The sequence below is a fragment of the Centruroides sculpturatus genome, unplaced genomic scaffold (assembly GCF_000671375.1).
Source record: "Centruroides sculpturatus isolate CEXI.00-Female unplaced genomic scaffold, Cexi_2.0 scaffold1091, whole genome shotgun sequence".
NCBI classification, from domain to species: Eukaryota; Metazoa; Arthropoda; class Arachnida; order Scorpiones; family Buthidae; genus Centruroides; species Centruroides sculpturatus.
Window position 1 is genome coordinate 62,763 of NW_019385257.1, and position 22,084 is coordinate 84,846.

The following is a 22,084-nucleotide window of genomic DNA, read 5'->3' on the forward strand; positions in this document are numbered from 1 at the left end:
ATGGCCAACGAATTAACTGAGGAACAGATCGCCGAATTCAGAGAGGCGTTTTCTCTGTTCGACAAAGACGGCGACGGGCACATCACCACCGAAGAACTGGGCACCGTCATGAGATCTCTGGGCCAAACTCCCACCCAAGCCGAATTGCACGACATGATCAAAGAGGTGGACACCGACGGAAGCGGCAGCATCGAATTTGCCGAGTTCCTGAATCTGATGGCCAAGAAGATGAAGGAGGCCGACGACGAAAACGAGATCATCGAGGCCTTCAGGGTCTTCGACAAAGATGGCGACGGTTACATCNGGTGAATAGAAAGTAAATAAATGGCTCCTTCAACTCAAACAGTAAACGAGTCGCACCCGAAAGGAATTAATGCAGTCCTACTCGGGCCACCTGGAGCTGGTAAAGGGACGCAGGTCTGAATTACACTTCATTATATAAATTTATCAAAATCTGTAATCAGCACATCGAGGCCTTCAGGGTCTTCGACAAAGATGGCGACGGTTACATCCATATCGAAGAACTTCGCGACGCCATGATGAATCTGGGCGAAAAGATGACGGCCGAAGAGACCGAAGAAATGATTCGTGAGGCAGACATCAATAACGACGGGTTGATTAATTACGCCGAATTTGTCAGGATGATGTCCGAAAAATGAGGCCGCTCCTTAGAATTACGAATATCCAATTTGTTCTTTCGGAAGGGTTATTTATTTATCCTAAATTTCATTAAAATTGTAATTTTGAGTTAGTATATCACGTGTGGTTTATTTTCTTTAGATCTTACGAGGACTTTTTTTGGTTTACATTTCTATAAGCTACTAGCAAAGAATGGACGGAGTTACCTGGGAACTCCAGGAGAGGATTGAGTTCTATTCCTTACAATGTAGCGTGTGTTTCCCGCAGGATGGCAGATAGTAACTATGAAAAATTTGGTCCAAACCGGTTTGGCAATTTGTGCGGATGAAATCAACGAGGAGCGAGAGTCCGAGTTTGAATGTGCAGTATATTTTTGGAGGTTTGTAGAGAGTAACAATGCAAAATTTATCTGAATTGCTCAAAAGCCGAAGCCACGGTGATGCGTTATAAGTTCGTGAGGACCCGGGCCAGTTTGAATTAGGTGGCTCTATGTACAGTGTTGACTTCAAACATTTTTTTCTGGGGGGAATAATCGATATTTTTGTTCGTTTTTGAACGCTATTTCTGACAGGTTTTAAGTTCTACGCTATGGTATTGCTCCCTGCGCCTGTGCCACACTAATAATCTAGAATCTACAGAAATAATTCAAATTTGAATTTCGATACTGTATTTGTACTATAGTAATGAGTTTATAAAAAATTGGCTTAAAGTCCCTGTTGATAGAGAAGTTGTCCATTTTGTAGAAGTAAGGGTCATCGAGAATTAGTGTAAGATTGTAAAGGTCATCGACACGAAAAACATTGAGAACAACTGCTGTAATACCATTGTCTTGCAGTGTATAAATGTAGTTTACTATTTTAAAAATAAATGCCTTATTATATAAAAATCGCTTGTTTTTTGAGTTTTTTGAAATACAGTACAGTACATGTTTTGCTTTTAAAGTCGCACGCCTGCAATTGCAAAGATCGTTCAAGTCTGTTGTGAAATCATAACTAATATTTAATATCTCGAAATGAAGAAATGATTAAGAAATAAACTTTGATACGGTAGCTTGTGTATAAGAGGCATTGATGCCATTAAACTTTGGTAGTTAAAGGTCAATAGGGTAGGGAGATAGAGCGGGGTCACGTGTGATATTTCAAGATGGTCGGGGTTAAGTTGAATAGATATTTGAACTGTCCTGATTTTGTTTAGGCTTTCGGCTGTATCAATACTTTAACCAATAACAAAACGTATTTAAGTGACGTCATAAAACGGACATCTAGTCTGTAGGCTATTATTTAAGTCTATTGTTAATTTAATAATATATTCATATGATATTTCAAGCATATTTGATAAAAATTAAATTCTTAGTGACTTTTCAAAAATATGCAGCTGCATCTCTGAGATTCATTGGCATGCATTGTGTTGAACTGCCTATCCCGAGCTTCTCGAAGGCAAGATATTTCTATGGACGAAATGAATTAGCAAAAAGACAGACGAGGAGTTGCCGTGCATATTGAATCGGTTAAAATACATGATCTGGATGTTTCCGAATTGTTTTCTGATCAATTCCCAGAACATAGTGTGAATGAGAAAAGTAAGCCAGCATGTCCAGAAGTCTGAATAATTACATCAGAGTCGCCTTACAAGACCGACCCTAATTTATTGTCAATATGATTTTCATGTCGACATTGACGAAGTTTTAGTTATAATCGTGACATCGTATCCAAGGAGGATACAATTAAATGTATTGCACGAATTGAAGATTTTCTTGAAGACATGAAACTTTATTTTTCAATATACATAATACGATTTTTCTTATTCCATAGAATCCCCCAGAAAATTTTTTGACGACGAGCCTTCTGTATATGAGCACCGCCGACTAAACTGAGGAAGCTTAGCTATCTCATAGCCCCATAGCTAAGTCTCTGTTCTAAATTAAATGCCTTATCATGCACAGTATTTTGGTATGGTACGAATACAGTGAGATGACTTTTAAGGGTTTGGAGGTTTTAATGATTATTTTAGTGCAAAGTTTTATTGAAATAAAAATAAAGAAAATAAAATTCCATACTGAAAAAGAATGAAAAAAGTTAAAATGCATTATAGTCATTGTAAAACGATTTTTTTAAACTTTCCGCTCTGTGCGCGCTAAGAAGGTTTTTCTTCAGTCTCATTATGGGTTTGGACAGACCCACAGCGGGAGTGACCACATGATGAGGGACCAATTACCGGAACGGATTACCTTCTGAAAAATTTTTAGGTTTTTTAGATCGTCCAGATATGATTCCGGGCTTCCGGAGAGATAGGGTAACGCCCTATCTCCTCGGCCATTCAGCCGTCTATTGTACGAATGTTGTTGAATAAACTGATTGCAAAACAAGCAATTATTTATTGCGACAATGCCGGGCTACAATTTCTAATCATATTTTAAATTTATTTAGTTTAAAATATATTCTTTCCACTTCATGTTAATTAATAGTGTGTTGCCCCCGTACATCATTATTTTCCCGACAACAACAGAGTCGTGCCGACCATCTAACTAACACTTTTCGGGAGAAAATTTTTGAATTGAAATAACGTGATTTCCGGTTTGATCGGAAGTTCGTACATAATTAATCTATCTAACTCTAGACAGACAGACGGACGATAATGGAAATTTGAAAAGAAAATGCAGCCAAACAAGCGTTAATCAAATACTTGATCTAAAAAGGGAATCCAAAATAAAATAAGTTTATTAATGCTTAATTAATTTGCTAATTTTTAAAAATAGTATTTAATATTTTATATAAATATAAATATGTAATCCATATTTAAAAAAAAAATTGGATAAAATTAATATCCACCACTAGAGGGCCTTTTATCGCTTGCTGTTAGTTAGCTCGTGTTCAGGATCTTGTAGTTAGAGTTTTATATAACCTTAGGTGAATAGAAAGTAAATAAATGGCTCCTTCAACTCAAACAGCAAACGAGTCGCACGCGAAAGGAATTAATGCAGTCCTACTCGGGCCACCTGGAGCTGGTAAAGGGACGCAGGTCTGAATTACACTTCATTATATAAATTTATCAAAATCTGTAATCAGCAACGACTGAATATGTTCTTATGTTTATGGTATTTTCGCCTTGCCAAGTACAGTCGATCCCCATATAACACTGTTGATTATTTCGTTTTATATGAATTTCATGTTGTACGAGTCACTTTGATTTTTACAAATACGTGAACCGTTCGCAGCATGGCACACGTATTTGTAAAATCTAAGTGACTCGTACAACATGGAATTCATATAAAACGGAATAATCAACAGTGTTATAGGGGGGGTCGACTCTTGTTTTTCAATATGAATGTCAATATCAAGATTTTGTTTATCAAATGATTGCAGTAATGTCAATCATTTGTTTGGTTAATTAAAAACAAAAATAATTATCAGTACTGTCACCATGTTTTGGCACTGGTTTCTCAAACAAACAGTTTGTTATTTATTAGAGGGTTGGCAACCTGTGGAACAATTCGTAATGGTGTGCAGTGTAGTAAAATGACACTTAAATAGTATGTTCGTAGTCTCCAATGATTCAAATCTCTGTCCTTCTTATTACTTCTGCGATGAATTCCTCTGCCTTGTAACTATGTTGGACTAATGTCGAACCTGTTAAATGGAATTTAACGTCAACTATGAGTTAGCATCGTCAGTTTTTGATGTCTGGCAGAAACACTTTGCAGTTGAACTTCCATATTTTTCTGTAGAACATTGAAGACACTTTTTTTACATTTAAAAATGTCTCTATTTAATGTTTTGATTTGTTTATATTTTAACAAAGTTTATGTTTTAATAGCACGCCAAGATATGGTTAATGTCCAGATACGTGGACCGTCATGGCGGCACTTCCTGTTTCAGCCTCGAAACCAGACGGTTTGCAGACGACGTGTCACGTGATGCACCGACGCACGTTCTAACCTAACCTAACCTATTCTAATAAATTAGCATAATTATTACCAATTATATTATTAGAATAGGTTAGGTTAGGTTAGAATGTGCGTCCCCACTGTTTCCTTTTCTTTGCTGGAATCAGCGATGAGGCGCCATGACAGCCGCCGCCGTTCGCTCGTGTCGTCACGTGACACGTCGTCTGCAAACCGTCTGGTTTCGAGGCTGAAACAGGAAGTGCCGCCATGACGGTCCACGTATCTGGACATTAACCCAAGATATATATCTCGGAGTAATGTTGATTAGATCCCTCGCCTATGACCGACATCTATGGTATACTGCTGCCAAATTAAAAAGTTGTAATAACGCTATGTACTATAGTCTTAGTTCCTGTTTAATTCTATGCCAAATACTATTTTTAAATGTGTGGCTAAGTAATGTACACACTTGCTGATACCTAGATACAAGAGGCCTTATTATCATTGGTATTTTCATGTGGAAACCTTGTAAGTGCCAAAAATCAAATTTTGTGGGAGCAACAAAAGGCAATTAATATTGTTTATGATAGTGCAAGATTTTCCTGTGTGTAGATTCATTATAAGTTGTAGTCATTTAATTACTAGATTTACTACTGATTATACTCTGTAATAGAAAGAAAAGATTGTCATTTATGATATCAGAAAGAAAATCTCATAAATGAGCTTATTACAAGTAACGGTACATCCTGTTCTATTGGTTGAATGTTTTTGAGATTCTTGTGCAACTTACATACTCCAAGGTCCTGCACAACTGTGATAAAATTTATCTGACTCTTAGTGGCATTTACAAGGTCCCTGTATTCTCTTGGCTTCTAATGCTCTTTAACACCATCCCACCTCAATTACAAGCCATGCCTTAGCTAGGCTATGATTAGAATTGTTCGAAATAATTTTGGTCCTTGAAACAGGCCTAAGAACAGTGCTAATGTAGTTATATTTCTATAAACATTATAATGACTTTTTATATTCTTTCTAATTTAATCCAAGGCCTCTCTGCCTCATCTATTGCACAGTTCTGGCTCTGGTCTAGTATTTTAAAAAAACAGTTCTCTCCATGTACAAGTATACAGGTATTCACTAATTTGTTTAGATCAGATTGAAATTGTCTTTTATGGAAAACAACCATTGAAATGAGTTAATCTTTATATCCTCATGGCTGCTTGGTAAGATGAATGATCTGCTTCACCTCATGGTAATGTATATATCACTGATCTCACTACCAAGCCTGTCAGGTTTTGATTTTCCATGCTAGGTGAACTTAATTGCATTTTCTATGGGCACAGCAGAAAAACTTCCAACCTATATAAATGAGTTTGTATTAAATTCCATTTTATGACTATAAGAATGTGAACTAAACTCTCTTTGTCTTGTTAAGGACTGCCTTTTTACATGCATTTATTAGATAGACATTAGATAGCTTCCTCACTGCAGTTCCAGATGCTATCAAGTGAATTCAGGACTTTGATATACCACTCTGAGGGAAGTTTGTATTTGAATTTTTATATATCATTCAATAGATAAAATAACTCACTTTTTATGGTTTATGAAATTTCATCATATGCTAAATAAACATTGGTATGATTGTTAAGTAGCCTTATAAATGCTCATTAACTGAAAAAGCAAGTGGTATGTTAAAATCAATAAATACATTAAAAACTGCAATTATTTACCTATAGAATGACCTGTTGATAGTTCTCATGGCTTCCTTGTGGATGGCAGAACAAGTTGTTGATCACGGCTGAAATTCTGAATGTGTGTGTATGCTGGAGGAGCAGAGAAATAGAACAGCCCTTTAGCAAAAAAAAAAAAATTCAGCCAAATTTACCAGGAACTGCTTTTGTGTATGATGAAAACACAATGTTAAGACAAGTGAGTGAGTGGTAACACAGATTTACATATGTTGCAATTGTATGCAGGAAAAAAACCCACTGTCATAAATGTGTACTAGGACTGTGGAGTCTCAGTTGGATGCAAATTTGTTACTAGAGGAGTTGAAATTTTTAAAAATTGATAAATTTGGACTCCTGTTTTTTTATTTACTTTATATTAAGCTCCTAATAGGAACATTAACCACTTATCTTGCATTGTAAGAGTCTCCTATAATGCAAGATCTTATTTTATGATGATTTCCCTACTTTGTGATATTTTTTTGCATATCACTGAGTATTGTTGATTTTCTTTTTATAAATTTATATTTGAATACAATTCTGTATTAGCTAATTCTAAATTTTTAGTATTAAAAAACCAACAAAAGATACGAGATACAAAATAGCTAAGACAGCTCAGGTTAAATCTAATGTTTTTGAACCTATAACCACAGATGGAAAACATTTTGTATTCATTGTGTGGTTGAAGATGATAATATTGGTGATAATGAAAAAATGTGAAAAAGATAAGTACAGTACTTTAACTTTCAATAGGAATGCTAAACTTCTCATAGCAGTGGTTGCCGACCTTATGAACTACTAAACTCACAATTTTGAATACCGTGGACCACTATTGTGATATATTTTTTAAACCTTACAAGTTTTATTTTACTTTATTAATATGAAATTCACTTGTTTAATTATAAATTACTGTGAAATTTGTTGTTGCTTGTTTGAAATAAGTTTATGACTTCTTGACTCTTTTCCATGAAGGGTAAAGTCACACTTTATTTATTGATTTATTCACATTATTTATTGATAACAGTCATTTTTGTTTGGTTTTAGATTCAAATAAAAATCAACTAAGCACTTTGCATTTCTTTTGTAATACTTAGCATAACCTTCAGTTGATCAATATCCAAATTCTTCCATGGATGACCAAAATTTTCTCGCAGACCACCAGTTGGCTATTGCTGCTCTACAGGGAACTGTATTATTAATGTGTAATATCCTTTATAAGCTGAATTCAACATGTTTATAATTATTCTTTAATTAACTCCAAAGTGTACATTTGAAGAGGGGTTAAAAGACTTTCACTGTTTATAGAACTATTCATATTATTATTTAAACGTTATTTAAATAAATTATTGAAAAAATGATGTTTTGAAATTATTTTAATTGGACATCAGAAATGTTTCAGGAAATGAGTATAAAAGTTGAATCATCACTCATTTTTCAAAATACCAGTAATGTCATTATTTCATTTAAATAAAATATTGTCTTTGTAATATGTAAAGATTATAACATACATTTACAATTGCTAATGGAACAGATGAAGTAAATGAATCTATATACAATATATAGGTTTTGATACATCAAATGCTATTCAAAAAGCTATAAAATCTGAATGGAATACTGCTCTTCTTTAATTAATATTTTTTCCTCTAAAACAAAAGATTATATATATATTATATAGACAGGACATTTCAAAAGGTCAGCTAAACAGGAGGCAAGAAAGGATTTTGTGTAAATGTACAGAAAGTTCTCTTCTATTTACTATGGTTTAATAAGACAGCACTTTTATGTGATCATTTCAATTATTAACAATTGAATAATAAGCAGATACATGCTGCATGTTAACAAGAGCAAAAGTACTTTATCAAAACAAGCTGCCTGACTAGGTTTGATAATGAAGCAGTTATTAAAAATGCTCTCTCTTAATAAGCAAGCACATTTTAGTATGATAATGAACTGAATGTTGAATGTTGTCCAATAGCTGTTGCTGCATACTTTGAGACTATAGCCCTTGGTTAAACTTTCTCTGTTTTTCTGTCACAAGGGATTTACTTCTCTGCACCACTCCAGGAGCTGGCAAGCTCAGATGACATATTTGAGTTAGCTGACTCGATATGCTGCTATTCCTTTTTCTTCTTTGAAAGTACTGCATATAGGTAAAAGACATTCCTGTAGACTGCTATGTGATTGGATTGCTATCTAAATTAGTGAAATGTTACTTGGGAAGGAAAATATTCCCATTATTATATTAAAGGTAAATTGATGAGATCTTTTGGTATCAGAAACCAGACATCTCAGACTTCTTGTGAAGGATGGATGACAATATTTGTGGGTTTAAATTGGAGCAGGATGGTAACAGCAATGAATATTTTTCAGATATACTTGGTGGAAATTCAAAAATAATGGGGAAAAATTCAGAAATAATTGTATTTATTTTAACAACTTCATATTTTAATCTCCTTCAAAATACTCTCCATTAGCAATTGTCCAAATGTTTTTTCTATTGTTCAAAACACCTAGATAATTCCTGTTCTGAAATCTCTCTTAGTGCCTCCATCAAGCAAAGCTTCCAACTTTAAACAATAGCAATAAGATGTTAAAAGAATTTATTGCATTTATGTAAATTTGTAAAAAGAAACAATAATAAATGCAGAAAATGTCACATCATGCCAGAAACTATACAATACATCACTTCTGGTTGCAAGCTCTTGGCACAGACATTTTATTTACACAGACATAATCAAGTAGCAAATATAATACATCAAAGCTTGCAAACAAATACAAGTTATTAGACATCTATGAACCATACTACAAATACATTCCACAGACATTATTGGAAAACAAAATGCACTACGACAGAGCCATAATCACAGACGTCTTACTCATTGACAAACACAATAAAATCACATATGTTATAGACATATTCATTCCAAACATTCATACAAAACACATGCACTGAAAAAAATCAGCAAGTATACAGAGCTCTCCCAGAAAATAAGGCATCTGTGGAGGATGGATAGGGTGCTTATTTATCTTTTGTTCTATCTACAGGTGTCATACCATACATACACTACACAAAACCTGGGAACATTACTGTTGAATAGAAACACACACATTACACTACAGATGGCTATATTAAATACATGTTATATTATTAGGAAATTCCTGAGTACAGACACACAGACGCTGACATTTATTTAATTTTTGGTTGCTATGCCTTGACTGGTCCGGCATAGTACACAGCAACTGGTATCAACATAATAATAATAATAATTTAATAGAAATCAAGAAAAGTATGAAGCTCTGCCTGCATATTCCTATAAGAAATAATGTAAAATGGCAATTTTTTCATTAAAATGTTGCTATTTCAATTAAAATTGTTTGTTTATTAGCTAACTATAATCGTTGCAGAATTATCAGTCATTCGAATCCTCTTGATTTTTCCTTAAATCTCGAAATTAGATTAATTTATAAATATAATAATTTTTATTTTCTGATAATTCAAATTAAATTTTATATGAATTTTAATAAATTTTATAAATGTTTTTTTTTTAAAAATTTTGACAATATACTATTTTTAAATGTAACCTCAAACATATTTAAAAGCCATATTATTTTTGGATTACAATTAAACTAATTGTTAATTAATTAAATTATGAAATTTTGCTTGAAGATAGGTTTAACCTTTTGTTTTCAGGCTAAATTCTATAATGTAATTAATTAGAAATTAATTTATGCCAGAAAATAATCCAGTTTTTAAACATGTTTGGCTATTTAAAATTGTGCTCTAGTTTTTTGTATGTTTATATTTATAACTATAAATTAAGTAATTTTTATTGCAGTAAATTGTATTATGAATTATTTATATATGAAATTTATTAATTTAAAAATAAGTTCTCTAATTGTTTAATCTTTAGGTAATCTTTCAGCATGTTATCCTTCTATACGTATACAGGATTATTAATGTTTTTGGTTTCAAAATGCATTAATTATTAATAAAATGCCAGTCTATTAATTTATATATTGCAAATAGAAATAATTTGAAAGACTTCTTCATATAAGTGGTAGAGTAAAAAATAAACTAAAGTTTTAATATAACTTTATTAGTCATTGGAGGATTTACAGAAGACTGAAGTAAACACTTCAGCAGCTACACGTTTCTGCCAGCAAATGTTTACGAATGTCTTTTAAGATTTTTCGTCACATTGTTTTTTCCTGATTCTGCAAAATCTGCAACCATTCAGTATAGCTTTCATTTTGGTAAAGAGACGAAAGTTTGTGCCAAAATAAAAACTTAAGAGTCGGCTTAAAATGGCAGAAAAATGCCGTGGATTACACTTTCGCACTCAGAGTTAACGAAGAATGGATTGCAAGACTGTTTTAATAAATGGTGTGAACATTGGGGGAAGTACGTAGCTACAAGAGGTGCTTATTTTGAAGGTACTCTGTAAATACTTAAAACTATTAATGTAATAAAGCTATGTTAAAAATTCAGTTTTATTTCTGACTCTACCATGTAGAAAGGCGACTGAAAAAGTGGGAATTAATGAATTATATAAATTATATAAAAAGAAAATTGAATTAGATAACATGTTAAAAGAAAGCAAATCTTTAATTTTTTGATTTTTGTTATTAATTTTTATTTTATTGATTTAAATTGCTTTAAATACAGGCTCCCAAATTGAGAGATTATTATAATGTCTGTCATTTGGCTACAGGTAATAATTTTAATATGAAATGTAGAATTAAATTTTTTTGTTTGTTTAAAATGTTTTATTGGCTAGATATTAAATTCTAAAACTTTAAATGCAAATTTAAAATTATTTATGTTAATTATTTATTAAACTTATATAATTTGTGTAAAATTTATTAAATACAATGAATAAGTATTATGCAAAGACAAAAAATAGTTTAATGTGAAAATTGTCAAGGAGATAATTTATATTACAATAAGTATTAATAATTCACAAATGTTTATCTTTAATATAAGTGCTATATTATTTGAAAAATATATTTTTATTACCGATATATTTCCAATTTCAAAATTTATAACAGACGTACACTTAATATTATCGCTTATTTAGCAGGCAATAAGTTTTATTTATGCCGATCAGATGTGATACTGCTCACTGCTTTGAGGAATCAAAGTTTAAATCTGACCTAAATCTAGAGTTTACATCTGTCCTTATTTGGTAAGGACAGTCCTTACTTCAGTTGCAGTGTCCTTCTGTCCTTATTTAGTGATAAAATGTCCTTTCTAACATCAAAATGGATAGGGAAAACTAAAAGAAATATTGCTGTAGGACGACAAGTAGAATCTGAATGCGATTTTTCTGGCGGTAATTGGTTGAATACTTTGTCTTCCTTAAACTTGAGAAGTTTCGAGCCTGTGCTGTTGCTAAAACCAGCAATTCTAACTTGGAAATAAAGAATTAACACTAATAACTTCTAATAAGTTATCTTAATTTTAGGAAATTACACTATTATTACTCAAGAAAATTATTACAAAAATTTCAACCCCTTCTTTTCATTCATTTAGCTTCTTGTTTGGTATATTGTGCTAAAAAGTTTCAGCAACCTAATATTTTTTTCTATTGTTTCTCTTTTGCTAAGTATTCTGGCAGCTCTATCTTTTTGGAGTGTTTTTTTCGTTGTTGTGGGAAACAGAGGAAAGAAAGCAATCATTTTTACATTAGCCTTATTCAATCAGAATTGTTACATAAAGAAAATTGGCAATGTTTCAAAAGTATAATGAAAAATGATATAGATTTATTGATATCTACAAAGTCAAACTGACAAGTTGAGTGAATAAATAACAATGTAAAGAGTTGGTTTATTATTATAATAATACCTGTAGGTAATTACTCAGTAAATAAAATACTCCTATAATACATAATTGGGCTGCAATTTGAAAAAGTTTCCACTATAGACCTATAAATTCTCACTGTCATCTGTCTCCTTAATGTCAAAAATGGAGTTAGATAGATGAAAGACAAGACTAGATATGGAAACTTTAGGGGCAGAAGGCTCTAATTTAACTACATGCAAACTTCTGATACAAACCAGAGGTCATGTTAGTTCATTTCAAAAATTTCCCTTAAAAGCAGTTAGAATAGTCATGCCAGTCATTTATCTAACAGGAAAAGTACGATGTATGGGGACAAGACATTACAGTACTAATATGAGGTGGAAAGCATATATTTCAATCAGAATTTGAAATAAATTAAAAATACGATTAAAAATTTCAGCTCAGCATTGTGACAATGTTACAATAAAATAATTGTTCATTGTTCTTTAGTTTTATATTCCTACATATATATGTACCATTTTCTCTTAATTGTCCATTTATATTACTTAGTGTTTCTCAACCATATTATAGAAAAGCTTATAAAAAGAGCTTTTCTGGGAAATGTTATAAAATATTCCTTGAAAGTTTTTTGCTTGTGGAATAATTATGTTCCCTGCAGTTGGTTTTCTCCACATAAATTGTTATAATATTCAAAAGTGTGTATGTTTATATAATCTGTTTTTCTCAGATCTGTGAGAAACACACTTCTAGACTTGAAGAAAGTATTTAAATATTATTTAGTTTATTGTCATATTTCAAGACCCTGACTGTGATCGCGTGATCAGATTCCATATTAGTTCCAAGTTCTAGACTCAAGCTGTCTATTCTTCTCCCTTTCTTGGAGAAGTTTCTTTACTGGAATCACTGAGGCATGTCCTCATGTCAACTTGTCTTCCTGACCAACAGATTTTATGCATCCCCTTTGTCATGCTTTTTCTTGTTTTATTCAAACCTCTGGTCACCAGACAAACTACTCTGACCCCTGGAATGATGATATTTGGTTTAAAGGATTACTATCACGGGGTCAAAGGCACTGACTACCACCTCCACTCTTTACTTTTTACTGGAGAAGTTTTCAGGGACAATAAACCCAGTTTTTTTTTGTGTTACTAGTCTTAACATATAGTCATTATCAGTTACTGATTATCATTATCTTAACCAATAATTTAAATGTAAAATGTTTAATTAAAAACATTTTACAATTAAATTATGTTGTGACTCAGTAATTTAAATTACTGAATTACTGGCATTCAGTTATATGCTAGTTGATCAAGATGATGATGTAAAAAAACTGTAGGAAAGAACACTTGATGAATCATTATTAATTAATAAATCTTCAATTTAGAAAGTTTTAATTGTTTAACATGTCCTTTTAATATTAGAACCAATGAAACTAGAATATACACTAATTATAGTCTCATTTACCCCACTTAACGTTATGAAATTGGTTATTATGATTGGTTGAGGAGAGCCCAAAAGTGATTACAGTAAGCAAAGTTCATTGTTTTCTATGTTTTGCGATGGTACACTTTTCCTAAAGACGGACTTATCACACTGGATCAAACATTGAACAGAATGACCTTCAGACACACAATTTGCAGAATAATTCTATGTATTTATTTCATGATATACATTTTGGACATAACATCCCTCTTCGGTCCTAATACACAGATCATTTTTTTTTAAATCTACTAACAACTTCCCTCCTACTCAAGCAATATAGATGTGTAAGAGGAAAGTTATCAGTAAATTCTTTTAGAATGTAATTCTACTGTGAATTCATTATGATTTCATCAGTTTTTATGGAGGTTGTGTTGAATTGTACAAATTTTCATTCAAGTTTATGTCGTGGTTAAAATGTTCTTATTTGGTGGAATTTTGTTGTTGTGAAGTTTTTATTATAAAATTTATAATGTGTACACACACGCCTACAAATTCTAAAAAAAAAAAGGATCTGTGTATTAGGACCGAAGAGGGATGTTATGTCCAAAATGTGTATCATGAAATAAATACATAAAATTATTCTGCAAATTACATTTCTGAAGGTCATTCCGTTTCTTGTTTGGTCCAGTGTGATAAGTCCGTCTTTTAGGAAAAGTGCGCTATGAGAAAACATGCAAAATAGGACAATGGAAAAAAGCAATCAGAAGTTCATTGTATTAAGTTTTAGACATTATACATTTCTTATTTTATGATTAACTTTTAGTTAAATGATATTTTTATATGTAATTACTTCTGTAATTTTATAAAGATCAGTAATTTTTTTTTAGATATAATTTTTGCGAAAAAGTTGTTCCTAACTTTGAGTTTATTATCTTAAATTTAAATGTTTTAATTATTTTAAAAATAATTACTAGTAAAAAATTTTACAGGTGATATGCTTCGAGCCGAAGTAGCATCGGGATCTGATTTAGGAAAAACGTTAAAAAAAGTAATGGACGATGGAAAATTAGTTAGCGATGATTTAGTTACAGATTTAATAAACAGAAACTTGGATAAGTCCGATTGTCAAAATGGATTTTTATTGGATGGGTTTCCAAGGACTGTTGTTCAAGCAGAAAAGGCAAGTAAATTAAAACTTTCATTGTTCGTATAATATGATTTTAAGTAGCCAATGAAATGCAATTAAAATAGAATTTTTGTCATAATAAAATTAATGAAAATAAAATAGTTTATTCAAGTTTAATTTTAAGGGTAAAAAAAATATGCCATAAAACGATTTACGGTTCTCATTTTTACAAAATTTATTTTTAGTTGGATGAACTGTTGGAGAAACGTAATTCAAAATTAGATTCGGTTATAGAATTTAGTATTGATGATTCGGTGCTTGTTCGTCGTATCACTGGAAGATTAATTCATGTTCCAAGTGGTAGAAGTTATCATGAAGAATTTAATCCACCAAAGAAACATATGGTCGATGATGTAAGTAACTTATTTTAGAATGTGATATTTTTATTGAGACAGATTATACAATATTTTACAACTGTACAGAACAGCACAGGATTCACACTTTGATGAATGTCCCCATTATATTTTTTATATGTAGCCTACTTGTTATATTTAATAATTAATCAACTTAGCTCTCTTTTTGATGAGTATCCAGGAATGATCCCATAGAATGTAAACGCCAATTTTATACTTTTCATTAGAACAATTTCTGCCTAACATCATCATCATTTATTGATAGCTGACATTCATTGAAGTAGTTTACATGCTGCTGATGCCAAGTGCTCTTGCAGTGTATGAAAAGAAATAACTTTACCTTTCTTTTTCACATATACCAAACTCCCAATTATCCATGCTAATTAGTGCACAAGTGTTCATGTAAAAGTGGAAAGTATGGATAATTCAAAATAGCCCTCTAAACTGTATTACTGTAAACTGTAAACTATTCAGAGGTTTTACTCGTAAATGAAATACAGTATATATATAGCTCAACTCTGTTATAATGCGATGCAAGTATGAGTCTCAAATTTCATAAGATGAAATGGATACAAGTGTTCCTCTACTTATAAACAGATTATGTTTTTGAGGTTAGAAAAAAGTAATCTGTTTTGAGAAAGACTTGTTCTGTTCATATATGCGATCTGAATGAATCGCGCACAATATTATGTTCATCGTGTTCAGTGAGAGTTCATAAGAATTGTTATCAGGGCATTGGAGGGATTTGTAAAGACATTAGTGACATTTATGTTTGCAACACTTTCAAAAGACAAGAAAAATTGCAGAGGAACGTCAAAAATAACACAGAGGCCAGAAAAGAGCAGCAGAAAAATGATTGAAATTATTACAAATAAACTAAAAACAGTTGAAGTTGGGGACTTTATTGAACATTCGAAAGGTTGACCAAGGCCATTAGACTGCCAAAATGTAATAGGAAAAATTCTTCTTGCAAAAAATGTTTATCAAATTAGAACAAAGGGTGGCATAATTAAGACCTGTTTCAGTAGAAGTGATTTCCAGATTTCTGGGATGCAAATTCTTGAAGACATTCCAGAAAAATATGTATCTCTATGTGAAGCTGTGGGGAAAGAATCAAAATTTGGTGGACAAGGATTTGCCAGTTGTAAGTGCATAGTGTCAAAAAAAAAAAAGTTCACATGTAAGAAGGTAAATCAATTGTGCACATCAAAATTTCACAGCAGTTCATCATGTGCAAATAAATAAATGGAATGTTTGTGCCCTAAGTGAAACTGTAAATCAGTATTTTTCATTTTTACTAATTATTATACTATTTTTTTAACAATTAACTTTGAACAAAAGTCTTCTAGAAATTTAATATTATTTTCATAAAAGTTCAGTATTATTAATTTTTGATATAACAGTGTTACTCCATATTATTCATTGTCATATCACATATGAGTATATTCAAGCTTTGTATATATTGTAATTAATCATTATTTTTTCCAATTAAAATTATTATTCATTATTCTTCATTATTAATTTATATCAGGGATGTCCAACCTGCAGGCTGCACCCTAAATTTTTTAGGAACATTTTCATTTATTTTGGTAAAGTATGTTGTAAAAATTATTCTTGTTTCACTGGATACACTTTGATGTCGTAATGAGGTAATTGATGCTAGAAAACTGTACTACTTCACAAGAATAACATACTGTTGTGAACAATTCTTTTCATGCATGAAAAACATAAAAACTGCTGAAAGACATAGGTTGGATGATTCCCATTAAACTAACAGTCTTAGAATTAAGACGTGCAATAAAAGCAGATATTGACAATATTATAAAAGGAACACAATGTCAAAAAATCGCATTGAATTTATTTTTATATTGTGTGAGTATAATTTTTTTTACTGTCAATAATACAGTATTTTATGTAATTATATATACAGTATTTGTTATTAAAATTTGATATTCACGTTTTGAACGTTTTAAAAGCATATATTTATATAAAGTACCTTTTTGGCCCGCGGAGTATATGTAAATTTCTAATTTGGCCCATTAGGAAAAAAGGTTGGATATCCCTGATTTATATTATTAATTTCTTTTATCATTATGTTGTATTATGTTAATTATTTTAAGGTTACTTTACAATAATAATCTTTCTTAGACATCTGTCTGCTGTTTGTCTAATAAGTCTTTTGTGTCTTCAGAATATTACAATAAGCCTAGAATCAATCGGGCTAATTGAACCAACTTAAGTTCACTTTCTTAATTGCTTAAAGCTCTGTGGGCTGATTACAAAATGCCTAAGTAATTTTACACTGAATAGCAAATACATAATGATTTTCCTATTTGCCAGGTTCATTGTAAAATGACGGTGGAAAATCAGGTACAATGAGCCTGATTATCAAATTTGCCTACGACATATACACCAGATAATACTAAAATAGATTGAGAGTTCTATATGAATTAATAACTGGGCCAAGGAGAAATTGGGTGTATGAATCATACTTCCAAATAAGAGAGACTAACTTTAATGAAATGTTGTTGATTAGATTCCCATCCAAAAAAGATATGATGTTTGCTACTAACAACTGGTACAAATTTTACAAGAATTTTGCCATTTCTTGCCACTGATCTATATCTCTAAGAAGGAATTGAAACTGCCTAATCACTACCTAAAGTTTTGTAGCATACACAATTAATTTTCCTATTCATAAGATTTACTTATTTTTATAAAATCTTTACACACACAATTTTAAGTAAAATGAATTTTAAAATTATAAATTTGTTGTAGATTACTGGTGAGCCTCTAATACGAAGATCGGATGATAACGTTACAGCTCTGAAGAAAAGATTAGACTCCTATCATAAACAAACTCAACCATTAGTAGATTATTATTCCAAAAAACACTTACATACACAAATAAATGCAGACCAAAATCCTAATTTAGTATTTTCTCAGATACAGCTAGCTTTTTCTAAAGCAAAGACTAAAGATTTAGTTTTCTTTGTATAATAATAATAATAATAATAATTTTCTTATATATATTTGGTACAAAATTATACTCTTTCATTGGAAATACTTTACAAAATATAATAATTATTATTATAACAAGGTTAATATTGACACGATGATTGGTTTTTACAAAATTATACATTATAAAATTATTTCTTTACAATTTGACAATTTAATGAGTTTTTTTAATATAATTTTTTTATTAAAAAGTTCAAAGTTTTTAAATAAAAAAAATATTATATTGTTTCAATGTTAAATTTATAAACAAAAATTTTTGTAAATATGGCAGATTTTTCATAAATTTTAATTACTGTTTGCGCTCTTCAATTATGGCAAAAAATATTAGTCTATAGGTTACTGTTAATCAATTATTATAAATTTCTGTTAGTATATAATTATTGATTTAACAATTTAAAACATTAAAAGAAAAAAATAAAGAAATATTGTTATTCAGAAAAGTATGTTGTTTATTGTGTTTATACTCTGTGCAGGATAAAGCTGCTGTCTGTAATAACATATTCAATTATTTAATTTTGATAATTCTGTTGAAATATTTTGTNCCTTCTATACGTATACAGGATTATTAATGTTTTTGGTTTCAAAATGCATTAATTATTAATAAAATGCCAGTCTATTAATTTATATATTGCAAATATAAATAATTTGAAAGACTTCTTCATATAAGTGGTAGAGTAAAAAATAAACTAAAGTTTTAATATAACTTTATTAGTCATTGGAGGATTTACAGAAGACTGAAGTAAACACTTCAGCAGCTACACGTTTCTGCCAGCAAATGTTTACGAATGTCTTTTAAGATTTTTCGTCACATTGTTTTTTCCTGATTCTGCAAAATCTGCAACCATTCAGTATAGCTTTCATTTTGGTAAAGAGACGAAAGTTTGTGCCAAAATAAAAACTTAAGAGTCGGCTTAAAATGGCAGAAAAATGCCGTGGATTACACTTTCGCACTCAGAGTTAACGAAGAATGGATTGCAAGACTGTTTTAATAAATGGTGTGAACATTGGGGGAAGTACGTAGCTACAAGAGGTGCTTATTTTGAAGGTACTCTGTAAATACTTAAAACTATTAATGTAATAAAGCTATGTTAAAAATTCAGTTTTATTTCTGACTCTACCATGTAGAAAGGCGACTGAAAAAGTGGGAATTAATGAATTAATTATAAATATCTGTGTAGTTATATAAAAAGAAAATTGAATTAGATAACATGTTAAAAGAAAGCAAATCTTTAATTTTTTGATTTTTGTTATTAATTTTTATTTTATTGATTTAAATTGCTTTAAATACAGGCTCCCAAATTGAGAGATTATTATAATGTCTGTCATTTGGCTACAGGTAATAATTTTAATATGAAATGTAGAATTAAATTTTTTTGTTTGTTTAAAATGTTTTATTGGCTAGATATTAAATTCTAAAACTTTAAATGCAAATTTAAAATTATTTATGTTAATTATTTATTAAACTTATATAATTTGTGTAAAATTTATTAAATACAATGAATAAGTATTATGCAAAGACAAAAAATAGTTTAATGTGAAAATTGTCAAGGAGATAATTTATATTACAATAAGTATTAATAATTCACAAATGTTTATCTTTAATATAAGTGCTATATTATTCGAAAGATATATTTTTATTACCGATATATTTCCAATTTCAAAATTTATAACAGACGTACACTTAATATTATCGCTTATTTAGCAGGCAATAAGTTTTATTTATGCCGATCAGATGTGATACTGCTCACTGCTTTGAGGAATCAAAGTTTAAATCTGACCTAAATCTAGAGTTTACATCTGTCCTTATTTGGTAAGGACAGTCCTTACTTCAGTTGCAGTGTCCTTCTGTCCTTATTTAGTGATAAAATGTCCTTTCTAACATCAAAATGGATAGGGAAAACTAAAAGAAATATTGCTGTAGGACGACAAGTAGAATCTGAATGCGATTTTTCTGGCGGTAATTGGTTGAATACTTTGTCTTCCTTAAACTTGAGAAGTTTCGAGCCTGTGCTGTTGCTAAAACCAGCAATTCTAACTTGGAAATAAAGAATTAACACTAATAACTTCTAATAAGTTATCTTAATTTTAGGAAATTACACTATTATTACTCAAGAAAATTATTACAAAAATTTCAACCCCTTCTTTTCATTCATTTAGCTTCTTGTTTGGTATATTGTGCTAAAAAGTTTCAGCAACCTAATATTATTTTCTATTGTTTCTCTTTTGCTAAGTATTCTGGCAGCTCTATCTTTTTGGAGTGTTTTTTTCGTTGTTGTGGGAAACAGAGGAAAGAAAGCAATCATTTTTACATTAGCCTTATTCAATCAGAATTGTTACATAAAGAAAATTGGCAATGTTTCAAAAGTATAATGAAAAATGATATAGATTTATTGATATCTACAAAGTCAAACTGACAAGTTGAGTGAATAAATAACAATGTAAAGAGTTGGTTTATTATTATAATAATACCTGTAGGTAATTACTCAGTAAATAAAATACTCCTATAATACATAATTGGGCTGCAATTTGAAAAAGTTTCCACTATAGACCTATAAATTCTCACTGTCATCTGTCTCCTTAATGTCAAAAATGGAGTTAGATAGATGAAAGACAAGACTAGATATGGAAACTTTAGGGGCAGAAGGCTCTAATTTAACTACATGCAAACTTCTGATACAAACCAGAGGTCATGTTAGTTCATTTCAAAAATTTCCCTTAAAAGCAGTTAGAATAGTCATGCCAGTCATTTATCTAACAGGAAAAGTACGATGTATGGGGACAAGACATTACAGTACTAATATGAGGTGGAAAGCATATATTTCAATCAGAATTTGAAATAAATTAAAAATACGATTAAAAATTTCAGCTCAGCATTGTGACAATGTTACAATAAAATAATTGTTCATTGTTCTTTAGTTTTATATTCCTACATATATATGTACCATTTTCTCTTAATTGTCCATTTATATTACTTAGTGTTTCTCAACCATATTATAGAAAAGCTTATAAAAAGAGCTTTTCTGGGAAATGTTATAAAATATTCCTTGAAAGTTTTTTGCTTGTGGAATAATTATGTTCCCTGCAGTTGGTTTTCTCCACATAAATTGTTATAATATTCAAAAGTGTGTATGTTTATATAATCTGTTTTTCTCAGATCTGTGAGAAACACACTTCTAGACTTGAAGAAAGTATTTAAATATTATTTAGTTTATTGTCATATTTCAAGACCCTGACTGTGATCGCGTGATCAGATTCCATATTAGTTCCNTTGTTCTGTTCATATATGCGATCTGAATGAATCGCGCACAATATTATGTTCATCGTGTTCAGTGAGAGTTCATAAGAATTGTTATCAGGGCATTGGAGGGATTTGTAAAGGTGAGAAACACACTTCTAGACTTGAAGAAAGTATTTAAATATTATTTAGTTTATTGTCATATTTCAAGACCCTGACTGTGATCGCGTGATCAGATTCCATATTAGTTCCAAGTTCTAGACTCAAGCTGTCTATTCTTCTCCCTTTCTTGGAGAAGTTTCTTTACTGGAATCACTGAGGCATGTCCTCATGTCAACTTGTCTTCCTGACCAACAGATTTTATGCATCCCCTTTGTCATGCTTTTTCTTGTTTTATTCAAACCTCTGGTCACCAGACAAACTACTCTGACCCCTGGAATGATGATATTTGGTTTAAAGGATTACTATCACGGGGTCAAAGGCACTGACTACCACCTCCACTCTTTACTTTTTACTGGAGAAGTTTTCAGGGACAATAAACCCAGTTTTTTTTTGTGTTACTAGTCTTAACATATAGTCATTATCAGTTACTGATTATCATTATCTTAACCAATAATTTAAATGTAAAATGTTTAATTAAAAACATTTTACAATTAAATTATGTTGTGACTCAGTAATTTAAATTACTGAATTACTGGCATTCAGTTATATGCTAGTTGATCAAGATGATGATGTAAAAAAACTGTAGGAAAGAACACTTGATGAATCATTATTAATTAATAAATCTTCAATTTAGAAAGTTTTAATTGTTTAACATG

At 30.7% G+C, this 22,084-nt stretch overlaps 3 protein-coding genes across 5 annotated transcripts in view; all 3 read left to right on the forward strand.

The window, feature by feature from the left end:
• Nucleotides 1-742, forward strand: LOC111636808 (calmodulin-like). The gene is made up of 2 exons (XM_023382145.1): nt 1-264; nt 474-742. Exons 1-2 carry the CDS (start codon nt 1-3, stop codon nt 657-659), a joined length of 450 nt encoding a protein of 149 aa, XP_023237913.1. The 3' UTR covers nt 660-742.
• On the forward strand, nt 313-18,474 carry LOC111636805 (adenylate kinase 2, mitochondrial-like). Of its 2 annotated transcripts, none has more exons than XM_023382142.1 (5): nt 313-417; nt 10,916-10,961; nt 14,464-14,654; nt 14,846-15,013; nt 17,792-18,474. In XM_023382142.1, exons 1-5 carry the CDS (start codon nt 325-327, stop codon nt 18,011-18,013), a joined length of 720 nt encoding a protein of 239 aa, XP_023237910.1. In that variant the 5' UTR covers nt 313-324; the 3' UTR covers nt 18,014-18,474. The 2 variants fall into 2 exon arrangements, with proteins under 2 accessions (XP_023237910.1, XP_023237909.1); XM_023382141.1 differs by lacking the exon at nt 313-417 and adding an exon at nt 3,482-3,657 and having other exon boundaries at nt 17,792-18,463.
• The window catches only part of LOC111636806 (adenylate kinase 2, mitochondrial-like), a 24,864-nt gene continuing 17,180 nt past the window's right edge, over nt 14,401-22,084 (forward strand). The window contains exon 1 of one of the 2 annotated variants that reach the window (XM_023382144.1): nt 14,401-14,454. The gene's annotated coding sequence lies outside the window, so the exon portion shown is untranslated. Of the gene's footprint in view, nt 14,455-18,733; nt 19,368-22,084 lie in introns of those variants that run through there. The other variant, XM_023382143.1, reaches the window with a different exon arrangement.

Bases quoted from the DNA above. Each gene is read 5' to 3' on its own strand.
- LOC111636808 (XM_023382145.1), top strand. From the start codon at position 1: ATGGCCAACGAATTAACTGAGGAACAGATCGCCGAATTCAGAGAGGCG. The intron at 265-473 runs GCCTTCAGGGTC...CAGCACATCGAG, and splicing joins ACGAAAACGAGATCATCGAG to GCCTTCAGGGTCTTCGACAA.
- LOC111636805 (XM_023382142.1), top strand. From the start codon at position 325: ATGGCTCCTTCAACTCAAACAGTAAACGAGTCGCACCCGAAAGGAATT. The intron at 14,655-14,845 runs GCAAGTAAATTA...ATTTATTTTTAG, and splicing joins CTGTTGTTCAAGCAGAAAAG to TTGGATGAACTGTTGGAGAA. The intron at 15,014-17,791 runs GTAAGTAACTTA...AATTTGTTGTAG, and splicing joins AGAAACATATGGTCGATGAT to ATTACTGGTGAGCCTCTAAT.